General features: G+C 44.4%; 1 protein-coding gene and 1 long non-coding RNA gene across 2 annotated transcripts; both read right to left on the bottom strand.

The window, feature by feature from the left end:
• Positions 1–1624: 1624 nt before the first annotated feature.
• LOC125301408 lies at positions 1625–2290 on the bottom strand. The gene is made up of 3 exons (XR_007194745.1): positions 2270–2290; positions 1940–2002; positions 1625–1659 (listed from the first exon to the last, which is right to left on the bottom strand). It is a non-coding gene; the product is annotated as an uncharacterized LOC125301408 (long non-coding RNA).
• A 46-nt stretch (positions 2291–2336) lies between these two features.
• Positions 2337–3920, bottom strand: LOC125301405. The gene is made up of 2 exons (XM_048253778.1): positions 2792–3920; positions 2337–2757 (listed from the first exon to the last, which is right to left on the bottom strand). Exon 1 carries the CDS (start codon positions 3884–3886, stop codon positions 2804–2806), a length of 1083 nt encoding a protein of 360 aa, XP_048109735.1. The 5' UTR covers positions 3887–3920; the 3' UTR covers positions 2337–2757; positions 2792–2803.
• Between the last annotated feature and the right edge of the window lie 8484 nt (positions 3921–12404).

Genomic DNA, 12404 nt, shown 5'->3' on the forward strand with positions numbered 1-12404 from the left:
AATTTGGTTGGAAGAAGAATAAGAATAATATTAAGAAGAACAGCGATAATAGTCCATTAGTCCAAGTTGTTGCCTAGGAAGAACAGTACAGTGCATTTTCATGTACTTGAATAGATGACGTAGCAGTTATCATCTTCTGTGGCACCTCCACCTCTTCATCCAACATTACCTGGCCACCAGGGGGCAGCAGTGAGGCCCAAAGGAACTCAGATCCTCAGATCCACATCCTGGGCCTATTCTCATTTGTAATTTTTGTCCATCCTCCCACCCTCCCAAATATCATAAGAACTCTTCCCACTTCCCACTAATGTTTGATAGTTCTCGAGACATGAATGAACACTTACTATACAATGCGTGACCAAAACAGGTATGAACTTTTTTGCATGGGTTGCATGAGTTTGCACGGTAGTTCATGATAATTCCAGCATATAAAGGTCTTTTTTTGGTCTATCTACTAGTTTATTGACGCAAATAAATCCCTACGAAATTGTTTGAAACCGAAAGTTGATAGATGTGGGAGGGAACCTTTTTACCTTGGCAGCTTGGACCAATGATCAGACAATTCTGACTGAAAACACTTCTGCGTAGGATACTCTTGTGTTTCCTCGCATATCGGGCCTTCCACCTCCCTCCTCTCTCATCGGTCTTGCCTCCTTTGGTTGCAATTAGATAATTGAGACGGCGTGAGCTGGAAGACTGAGGAGAGAGGCCGTATGCATGTACAGCTTTGAGATGAGGCCCTGGTGTCTAGCAGCTGCCCTGTGACTTTCTGGCTGAATCCCAATCTCACCCCTAAAGTCTAAGCCCTGAACCCTCAAAGATGTAACTGACATCCTTTGTAGCGTTCAAAACACTAATAGCAGGAATGGGACGGCGCCTGTAAACTATCATTAAATTGACACCAAAAAAGTGTTGAAACACATTTCCATTTCCGTTTTAAGGCTGTAGTTTTTTCTATGCTTCCAACCTCCCTTTGGGTAATGTTCCGGTACCACATGTTTCACATCACAACGCTATGAACTGTGGGTAATTCCCTGAAGTAAAGTGTGCATAGATGCAGACTTACGGAAAGGACACAGAAAGGGTGTGAGCAAGCCCTCAAGCACGTCACAATTTTGCAGTGGGCCGGCCCTAAGGGCTAGTCCACACATACCAAACCGATCTTTTTTTCCTCCGTCTTCCCTGGAACCGTATCAAGAATATTTGCGTCCAAACGGATCCATCTCAACACGACTCAACACGTTACTTCATATCTCAGGCCTATAGGTGGCACTGTTTGTTACAGAAATTGACCAAAGCTTGCTCACTGTAGGCTATACAGACAGTAGGCTATGACGAAAATGACTAGTGCAAGGAAACCAGAATTGTTTGTTTGGACTGATAGTGAACTGTCAACTGTAGTCAACTGTAAAACTAATAAACTTTATTTTTACGGTTTGTGAAGGGTGCAGTACCGTCCTTTATTTGGCTAACACAGGTACAAATAATCTCCTTTACTTTCTTTGGCTGTAGGATAGTCCGCGATTCACATTAGTTTTGGCTATCACCGCAAGTGCATAGGCTACTAAACGCTAGATGTGACGACCCTCTCTAGTGCAGGTGTTAATTGTGATGATAATGTATGACTCCACACGTACTCTTCTCACTGTTTTTATTTCTCTGCATTCACAAATAAAACAAAGAATCCACTGAGATTAGACGATGACGACTGCATACCCAAATCTCCAGCAGACTAGTTCTGACTGCTAGCATTGTCTATGCTATTCCTGAACATAGATAAAATAATGCATAGCTTGTTCAATTCAGTTTAAACAAACATAAAATCATGCAGAAGAAACAACATACAGAGTTGGCACACGTTTCACACGTTGGGATCGTATAGTTTTTTTCCATTGAATTCACAACAAGCATTGATTCATTAACAGTATAAACAACGTACCTGCATTCACAAATAAAACAAAGAATCCACTGAGATTAGACGATGACGACTGCATACCCAAATCTACAGTATAAACGTAAAAAGGAAATCAAGAAATTGCAAGTGTTTTCTTCATAAAGCTAGCTAACATAACGTGGCTGCCGCCAAAAAGACGTAGCCCACAATAGCTCGATTAGATACCATCTTAGACAACACTCTAGCATTACTTGCAGAAATTATCTATTAATACAACTTATGGATATACGTATTTGAACCAGTGTGGAAGACAATCATGTTATTTTATATTAAAACACAAAATTATTCACGGGGCACTCTCTAATCACAGCTTACCTCCAGCAGACTAGTTCTGACTGAGTAATGCGGAAGCATAAATGCTCAAAAATATTGAAATGCAAAGTAGAAATGAAAATACAATTGCAGTCGCAATGTCTCATGTTTTAAACTCATGTGAATGGGTACGACATATGAAAACATTTTAAACATATAAAAACCAATGTATATAAAAATAAAGATTACAATAACAATGTAATATCATAATTTTGAAAGAATTCACTTTATGTAGGTGAGGTTATTTTCAACTCTGTTACACCCACCCCCCACTGAATTCTGGACAAAATTACACACCTGCTTCAACACTATACCCAAAGCTCATCAAATATCAAGGGACTACACTAAAAGTCCGACCATATAAAAGGTATCCTTTAAGGATGTAGTGGACAGAGAGAGACGTCAAACTCTCCAACCAACCACCGGATGAAGAATGCCTTACACATTCTACACTTGCCCAAAACTATCAATACATAAATCACCAGGTATAAGTGTTACCCTACTAAAGCATGGCAAGGCACCAAAGGTGCAGAAGACTTATGCCCTAAGAGCTTGAACAACAGAGCTGCAGACAGTCTGAACATTCTGCTGCAATCGTTTAGTGATATCTTGTCTAGCTATAGTATAAAGGAGTCTGTTGACTGGTCTAATAACACGACCCAAACGTGTAGTAGTTTGTGGTACAGGCTCAGATAACTCAGTGTGTACATCAGTGGGTGCAGTGTCAGAAGTAACTAAACAAGCTGTGTTGTGATCACTAACAGTCAAGGCATCTTTAACTACAGTCTCGTCAGTGTGAGTAGGGTAAGAGGGTCCAGAGCACAAATCTGATGCTTCGTCAGACAACACGTCAGTCGGGTCAGCAAGTGGCTCACTGAAAGTTCCCTCAAGAGAGTCAGGTAGGTGACCTGGTGTATTCAAGTGACTGACCCACTCTCTGGTTCTTTCTTTAGCAACAGGTAACACTGGCAAGACATCAGAACTTGGACTCTCAATATTAGAGCTGGGCAGACAGCCATTCAAATCATTTACAGGCACAGAATCACTCATAAGACTCTGGACATCTTCCACACTATGTTGAGACTCTTGCTGGACAGACACTTGGTCTTCCGTCTGCTTGGATGAAGTTTGACCTGAAGCCATGGAATGGACATCAGGGACAGAAGACAGGACAGAAGACATCGAGAGGTCAGACGGAGAAGAATGTGGCACACCTTGGACGGGAAGGAAGTTCACCAGCATGAGCAGATTACGATGAACCACCCGCTCACTCCCTGTGACAGTGTTCTGTATTTTGTACGTGTGTGTCTTTGCATTCTTATCCATCACAGTGTAAACAGTCGGCTCCCAGCGGTCTGCAACCTTCCTCTTCCCTCTCTCTTTCTTATTGGCCACAAGTACACGGTCTCCAATCTCAATTGTTGCTCCTTTCACTTTCCTATTGTAGAGCCTCGTCTGTCTGCCTTGTTCTTTAGTCGCATGTTCCTGAGCAATTAACATGGCTTCTCTCAGGTCCTCAGACAGCTTTGAGACATATCTGTCAAAACTGGTGACATCAGGGTCAGTCAAAACATTACCAAACAGGATGTCTACTGGAAGACGCGGCACCCTCCCAAACATCAAGAAAAACGGTGCATATCCTGTTGTTTCATGAGAGGTACAATTATACATGAAAGTGAGTGTTTGTAGGAGCCTAGGCCAATCAAGCTATGCTTCAGGAGGAAGAGCTCTGATCATGTTGCCAAGCGTTCGATTAAAACGCTCAACGCTGCCATTCCCCATTGGGTGGTAAGGGGTAGTATGGGATTTTCGCACACCCGACAACTTCAGAAGCTCAGCGATCAATTCACTCTCGAAGCTTGGGCCCTGGTCACTGTGTATTCTCTCAGGAAACCCATAGACACAGAAATACTTCTCCCAGAGGACTCTCGCAACCTGCTTGGCTGATTGATCTCTGCAGGCAAAGGCCTGGGCCAGTCTAGTGAAATGATTTGTCATCACTAAAACATCTACAGACTTATTGTGTGAATCCTCAGCTGACCAGAAGTCGATGCATACGAGTTGCAAGGGTCGGGTGGTGACAATACTTTCTAGAGGAGCTCTTCCATCAGGCTCAGCTACTTTGCTCACAATACAACGCTGGCAATGACGAACATATTCTCTCACATCTCTGTCCATATGCAGCCAAAAAAATCTCTGTCTAGCAATGTTTAGAGTCCTAGACTGGCCTTGATGACCTGCGCTGTCATGCACTCCTTTCAAGACATCAGCTTTCAGGCAGTCAGGAACTACAAACTGATTGCGTCTTGTCTTTGAAATCTGATCACGTGAGACTCTGTATAAGATGTCATCACTCAGAACGAACTTTTCCCAGTGTTTCAGGAGCCTCAGGACCTGACTTGTCTCCTGTGCTCTTTCTCGTCTGGATGGTCTCCGAGACCTCTCCACATAAAAATGAATACGGGACAAGGTCTTATCCCTAGACTGTGCCTCTCTTAGATCTTCAACAGAGAAGACAGGCAGGCTGGACAAACTGTCAGGGATGAGCTGGGGTAGGTGACCCACAAGAGCTGTCGCACGAGTCCTTGCCCCAGAGTTCCATTCAGTGTGTGACTGGATAACAGCAGTGACTTCCTGTGTGGATAAAGACTGAGCTGACATGTGAAGGGACTGGGCATTTGTAGCAACCAGACGTGTTAGCTTCTCTGCCATTACAGGCTGGTCGGTGGATTCTCTGAAGGTCTGTTGAACAGCTGTGTCAGATACAACAGCGACCTCTCTGGCGAGTTCATGAAGTGGTTTACTGACCAGTCTGTGACCGACACTTTTGCAAAAAGGGACACGACTGAGAGCGTCAGCAACAATGTTTCGTGGGCCTGGCACATATTTGATGTCAAAATTGTAGCTGGCTAATTTTGACACCCATCGCTGCTCACAACAGTCAAGTTTAGGTTTAGTCATAATATGTGTCAGTGGATTATTGTCTGTCCACACAGTAAAATCATGACCTTTCAACCAGTGGCTAAACTTACTTACTGACATACTGACCACTTTAGTGCAAGAAACTCTAAGCGATGGGCGGGATAGTTCTTCTGTGACCGAGTTAAGGACTTGCTAGCAAACGCAATTGGTCGAGCCACTGAGTCACCTCCTTGTATTTGAGATAAAACGGCTCCAAGGCCATCCAATGAGGCGTCTGTAGACAGCAAAAACGGTTGACTAAAGTCTGGGTGAGCCAAAACAACAGAATTGATGAGGGCCTGTTTGAGTTCAGCAAATGCCCGGTCATGGTCAGCAGTCCAGTCGGTTGATTTTAGTTTGCGGCTCACTACAGCACACTTAGACTTTCGGCCTTTCTTCTGTTTCTGACCAACTAGCAGTGAGAACAGGGGCTTCGCAAGGGTTGAGTATCCTGGGATGAAGTGCTGATAGAAATTTAGCATGCCAAGAAAAGATCGCACACGTTTCTCCGATGGCGTCACTCCGTCAGCTTCCATCAAGTCAGTCACAGTCATACTGCTTATGCTCTCAACTTTGCCGGGGTCAGTTGAAACTCCGTGCTCATCAACGACGTGGCCAAGAAATTTGACAGACTTCCTCAAAAAGTAGCATTTCTTAGGTGCCAATTTCAAGTTGTGGGCACGGAGTCTGTTGAACACCATCTCAAGACGTGCGAGGGCAGAACTTTCATCAGGAGCAAAATTAAAATATCATCCAAATAGCATAACAGACTTAGGTAGTTTTGATCACCAAAAATGGAAGTCATCATTCGCATAAAACTCCCTGGACTGTTACAGAGCCCCTGTGGTAGCCTGTTGTACTCGTAAAGCCCCATAGGTGTAGTAAATGCTGAATACTTCCTGTCGTCCTCATGTAAAGGCATATTATAAAAACCTGAAGTCAAGTCCATTGTGCTGAACAGCGAATTGCCACCAAGTGCTGCCAAGCAATCAGCCTGATGTGGCAGAGGGTGAGCGTCTTTCAAAGTCCTCTTGTTCAACCACCTGAAGTCAGTACACACACGCAAATCACCATTCTTCTTCCAGATAAGAACCAATGGTGAGGCATACTCACTTGTTGACTTTCGAATGATCTCTTTTTCTTCCATTTCACTTAAGACCTGACGTAGTTTTTGGTACTGGCTCGGTGGCACACGTCTGAAAGGAAGTCTGAATGGCTTTTGATCAATCAGGTGGATTCTATGAACAAACTCTTCTGCTTTGCCGCAGTCAAGGTGGTTGCGTGAGAAAACATCCTGGTAGCGAACAATAAGTTCGGACAACTTGTCTTTACAGTCAGACGACGCATCACACAGGCTGATGTCCAGTTCACTCAGGCCAATGGACTCTAACTTCTCCCCAGCACATCTCACATCGGGACAGACAGAGGTAGCAGGCACAGTGAAAGTGCTCTGATGACAACTGATCAGATCTAAATCTTCCAAAGCTACACAGGGCACCAGGTCAGCAAGCTTAGCGTTACGCCTCAAACACAAAGGCTTTTCAGAAACATTCATCACTTTCAAGGGAACCCATCCATCTGCCCACAAAGGTGTGACAATTCTGGCAACCATGAGGCCTTTAGGTGCGGACCGCGCTGACGTAGGCTCTGTCATTACTGTACTACCAGGAGACACGTGTGTGAGTTTTGGCAGCTTTCCCCACAGGAGGTATTCACAGCCAGGTTGAAGGCAAGTGGCTGAGTTGCAACGTACTGTGCCTATCTTCTCAGGCATTTCACCATCACCCCACCGATGCAAGCCAGCTAGCATGGAGAGAAAATGTTCAGTTTCAATGTCGGCAGATGGCGGAGCAGAAACTGCTGTCCAGTACGTACTACACTTCTTTGACTCACACAGTATGTGTTTGATCACATTGGTCCCAATAATTAAGTCATCATGTTGCCCTTCAACTACGATTGTCGGTACAATCAATTTGCAGTCACTAACCTCCATGTTAATGTTGAAGGCTGACTTTGGGTGCACTTAATGGAGCCTCCGACACCAATGAGAGTCACATCAGTGGAAAATCTCTCTGTTTCACACACTGCACCAGCAGAGAGCAGGTTGCGCATAGCAGTATCACTGACTGTACATGCCATTGACCCACTATCTAGCATAGCGCCAAGTGTCACTTTGCCCCCCACCTTCACTGATACATAAAATAAGCTGTCACTGCCACCCACAATCTGAGTGTTTTGATACACAATGTTTGTTGATTGAAACTGAGACAAATTGGCAAAATTAAAAGCTGAATCAGAAACATCTGTGTCTGGCGAGTGGGAGGATTCTTTATGACCTGTATTGCCTCCCTCTGAATACAGGTCAGCTAGTTTCCCGAAGCTGGGCCAAGTTGGGGCGGGGCGTTGTTTGGGCATTGCCGCTTTGAGTGACCAGGGGCTAAACACTTGAAACAGAGATGATCAGAGCTGCAGTGAGACAGAGTGGAGTGATTAGCATCTCCACAAACTCTACATGGTGGCTTAACTGAAAAAGCTGGGCGTTTCTTACTACGCTCAGGACTATGCGGCTCCACCCTGGCCAAGACTCTCTCTAGCATACTCATCATGCGGCCAAGAACCCCATCATCTGGCTGCTGAGCACTCTGTGGCGGCGGGAAACGCTGTGAACGCTGGACATGCTGTGGTGGCGAGATACGCTGTGGGCTGAGCGTGTTGCTGGACACAAGCAGAGTCTGAGCTTGAGTTGGGAGTCTGCAACAAAGACGTGGCATGAGAACATGGTGGACAACTTGACTGGGGTTCCATCCCATAAGAATCAGAGTGTGCACCGGTGTTAGAATCATTGTCGAGCACAGCTACAGGGTGACTTTTCAGCTGTGGGACACTGTAAGATGTTGCAGATGCACCCCATTCTCGTTGGTATTCATCTATCCTGAGCTGTATGTCTCTAGAAGTCCACTCACTGACAGGCTTGCATTTAAAAATGGAGGAAAGCTGCGGATCAGGACAGTGCTTTGCAAACATTTGTGCCACCTCTCCACTTATGTTCTCCATTCTCCTACCCTGACGGCGCAGTCCCTCATCAGCTGTGTCTGCAGCTTTATTTAGTCTGATCCAGTAGTCGACTGGATTTTCTTTTGGCTTGGGCAGTGTGGTGTAAAAGTCTTGCAACGGAAGTGATGATGAAGACTGACTGAAGTATCGCGTTAAAATGTCATATATGACATCTGGGTTCTGCTTCACATCAAGTGTGTCATCACTCCTCAGAGCTACTTTGACCACGTCCCTTGCCTTTCCTAAAAGCCTTCCCTGTACCTCATCCGCCTGTTCAGCTGCTGTGTAAGACTGTTTCCTAAGGTGAGCTTTTGTCATGGCAATCCATTCCTGGACGGAGTATTTGTCAGAACTATTTCCCCTAAAAGTCACGGGTTCACGTTCAGTCTTGACATGAACTACTACTGGCGTTGTGTTCTGTTGTGTAGGGCCTTGAGTAAGAACAGTCACTGGTTTGTCAGTCGAAGGTGTGTCATGTGCATTAGTACAATCAGTAAGTCCAGAAGAGAAAAGCCTAGCTACAATGGAGTTACCTATTTGCTCTCCCAGTTGGCCTACCATGTCAGTCAGGTGTTGTATGGCAATGTTGTCACTCACTGGAGTAGAAGCCCGTGCATTCTCCCTCAAAAACAGCTCACTAGGAGACCAGCCCGGGCTCAAACCATGCCCTCTGCTCCCCACATTATGTTTTTGAAGACCACCCGCACCCTCACTACCATACCCACTAGACAAATGAAGACCCCTGCCCCTATTCATGGAGGACCCTTTTAACCCATTGATCTGACTGCTATTCCCCTCAGCCATGTTAACTTGAGTAACACAAAATTAGAAATAGAAATATTAATGAAAAAAAAAAAAAAAGAATTCACTAATGCAAATATTATCACACTACCTGGGAAATACTGAACACTAAACTGTAGTGTGATGTGAGGAACACTTAATTGAAAGACAAATGACTAAATAGTGTGCAGTAGCTAGTACAGCTGACAAATGACAAATTAAATAGTGTGCAAAAGCTACACTGCGATGAAAAAACTACAATGAATATAAAAATGCAGTGTTAGAGGACCCCCTAGCGACCATACGAAATCACCAGAAAATTCACGATGCACATTCCAGGAACACAGCACAGCGCAGCACCCTCGGCGATCTGCTTGTGGAGCTGATCCAGAAGATCCGGAAGAGGTCACGGCACCAGTGTAACGACCCTCTCTAGTGCAGGTGTTAATTGTGATGATAATGTATGACTCCACCTCGAACTCTTCTCACTGTTTTTATTTCTCTGCATTCACAAATAAAACAAAGAATCCACTGAGATTAGGCGATGGCGACTGCATACCCAAATCTCCAGCAGACTAGTTCTGACTGCTAGCATTGTCTATGCTATTCCTGAACATAGATAAAATAATGCATAGCTTGTTCAATTCAGTTTAAACAAACATAAAATCATGCAGAAGAAACAACATACAGAGTTGGCACACGTTTCACACGTTAGATCGTATAGTTTTTTTTTCCATTGAATTTACAACAAGCATTGATTCATTAACAGTATAAACAAGCATTACCTGCATTCACAAATAAAACAAAGAATCCACTGAGATTAGGCGATGTGACTGCATACCCAAATCTACAGTATAAAGCGTAAAAGGAAATCAAGAAATTGCAAGTGTTTTTTCATAAAGCTAGCTAACATAACGTGGCTGCCGCCAAAAAGACGTAGCCCACAATAGCTCGATTAGATACCATCTTAGACAACACTCTAGCATTACTTGCAGAAATTATCTATTAATACAACTTATGGATATCACGTATTTGAACCAGTGTGGAAGACAAACATGTTATTTTATATTAGAACACAAAATTATTCACGGGAGCACTCTCTAATCACAGCTTACCTCCAGCAGACTAGTTCTGACTGAGTAGATGGGAAGCGCAAATGCTCAAAAAATATTGAAATGCAAAGTAGAAATGAAAATACAATTGCAGTCGCTAATGTCTCATGTTTTAAACTCATGTGAATGGGTACGACATATGAAAACATTTTAAACATATAAAACCAGTGTATATAAAAATAAAGATTACAATAACAATGTAATATAATTTTGAAAGAATTCACTTTATGTAGGTGAGGTTATTTTCAACTCAGGCATCTTTAACCAAGGAAGTCTCGCTAGTGTGTGAGTAGGGTAAGAGGGTCCAGAGCTAACAAATCTTGATGTCAGGACAACATCGCCAGTCGGGTTGTGCAAGGCTCACTGAAAGTTCCCTTCGGGTGAGAGCCGTGGTAGTGACCCAGTGTATTCAAGTGACTGACCCACTCTTCCGGTTCTTTCTTAAGGGTCAGGTAACACTGGCAAGACATCAGAACTTGACCTCTCAATATTAGAAAGCTGGGGTGACAGCCATTCAAACTAATGGTTATAGCACAGAATCACTCATAAAGACTCTGACATCTTCCACACTATGTTGAGACTCTTGCTGACAGACACTTGGTCTCCTCCCTCGCCTGCTTGGATGAAGTTTGACCCGAAGCCGGAAACGGACATCAGGACAGAAGACAGGACAGAAGACACGAGAGGTCAGACGGAGAAGAATGTGCAATAATCTGGACGGAAGGAAGTTCACCAGCATGAGCAGATTACTATGAACCAATTCAAGCCACTCTCAGACAGTACCTGCATTGCAATGCAGGTGTTCTTGCATTCTTATCCATCACAGTGTAAAACAGCTGCCCATCGCAACCTTCCTCTTCCCTCTCTTCTTATTACTGTAAGTACACGGTCTCCAATCTCAATTGTTGCTCCTTTCTACTTTCCTATTGTAGAGCCTCGCTTGTCTGCCTTGTTCTTTAGTCGCGATGTTCCTGAGCAATTAACATGGCTTCTCTCAGGGTCCTCAGACAGCTTTGAGACATATCTGTCAAAAAAACTGGTGACATCAGGGTCAGTCAAAACATTACCAAACAGGATGTACATTGGAAGACGCTGCACCTCCCAAACATCAAGAAAAAAAACGTGCATATCCTGTTGTTTCATGAGAGGTACAATTATACATGAAAGTGAGTGTTTGTAGGCTTTAGGCCAATCAACAAGCTTTGCTTCAGGAGGAAGAGCCTGATCATGTTGCTGCTGCTCGATTAAAACGCCAACGCTGCCATTCCCCATTGGGTGGTAAGGTAGTATGGGATTTTCAAGACACCCGACAACTTCAGAAGCTCAGCGATCAATTCACTCGGCTTGGGCCCTGGTCACTGTGTATTCTCTCAGGAAACCCATAGACACAGAAATATTCTCCCAGAGGACTCTCGCGAACCCGCTTCTGCATTGATTGATCTCTGCAGGCAAAGGCCTGGGCCAGTCTAGTGAAATGATTTGTCATCTCTAAAACATCTACAGACTTATTGTGTGAATCCTCAGCTGACCAGAAGTCGATGCATACGAGCCGGGTAAGGGTCGGGTGGTGACAATATCTTCTAGAGGAGCTCTTCCATCAGGCTCAGCTACTTTGCTCACAATACAACGCTGGCAATGACTTAACATATTCTCACATCTCTGTCCATATGCAGCCAAAAATCTCTGTCTAGCAATGTTTAGAGTCCTAGACTGGCCTTGATGACCTGCGCTGTCATGCACTTCCTTTCAAGACACATCAGCTTTCAGCAGTCAGGTAGGAACTACAAACTGATTGCGCCTTTGTCTTTTGAAATCTGATCACGCGGAGACTCTGTATAAGATGTCATCACTCAGAACTTAACTTTTCCCCAGTGCGTTTCAGGAGCCTCAGGACCTGACTCCTGTGCTCTTTCTCTCGCCTGGATGGTCTCCAGACCTCTCCACATAAAATGAATACGGGACAGTCTTATCTCTAGACTGTGCTCTCTTAGATCTTCAACAGAGAAGACAGGCAGGCTGGACAAACTGTCAGATGAGCTGGGGTAGGTGACCCACAAGAGCTGTCGCGACGAAGTCCTGCCCCAGAGTTCCATTCAGTGTGTGACTGGATAACAGCAGTGACTTCCTGTGTGGACAAAGACTGAGCTGACATGAAGGACTGGGCATTTGTAGCAACCAGACGTCTCTGCCATTACAGGCTGGTCGGTGGATTCTCTTGAAGGTCTGTTGAA

Source organism: Alosa alosa, chromosome 10 (assembly GCF_017589495.1).
Source record: "Alosa alosa isolate M-15738 ecotype Scorff River chromosome 10, AALO_Geno_1.1, whole genome shotgun sequence".
Lineage (NCBI taxonomy): Eukaryota > Metazoa > Chordata > Actinopteri > Clupeiformes > Clupeidae > Alosa > Alosa alosa.

What these genes read in the sequence shown, in the direction of transcription:
- LOC125301405 (XM_048253778.1), bottom strand. Translation starts at nt 3,886, where the DNA reads ATGTTTGGGAGGGTGCCGCGTCTTCCAGTAGACATCCTGTTTGGTAAT.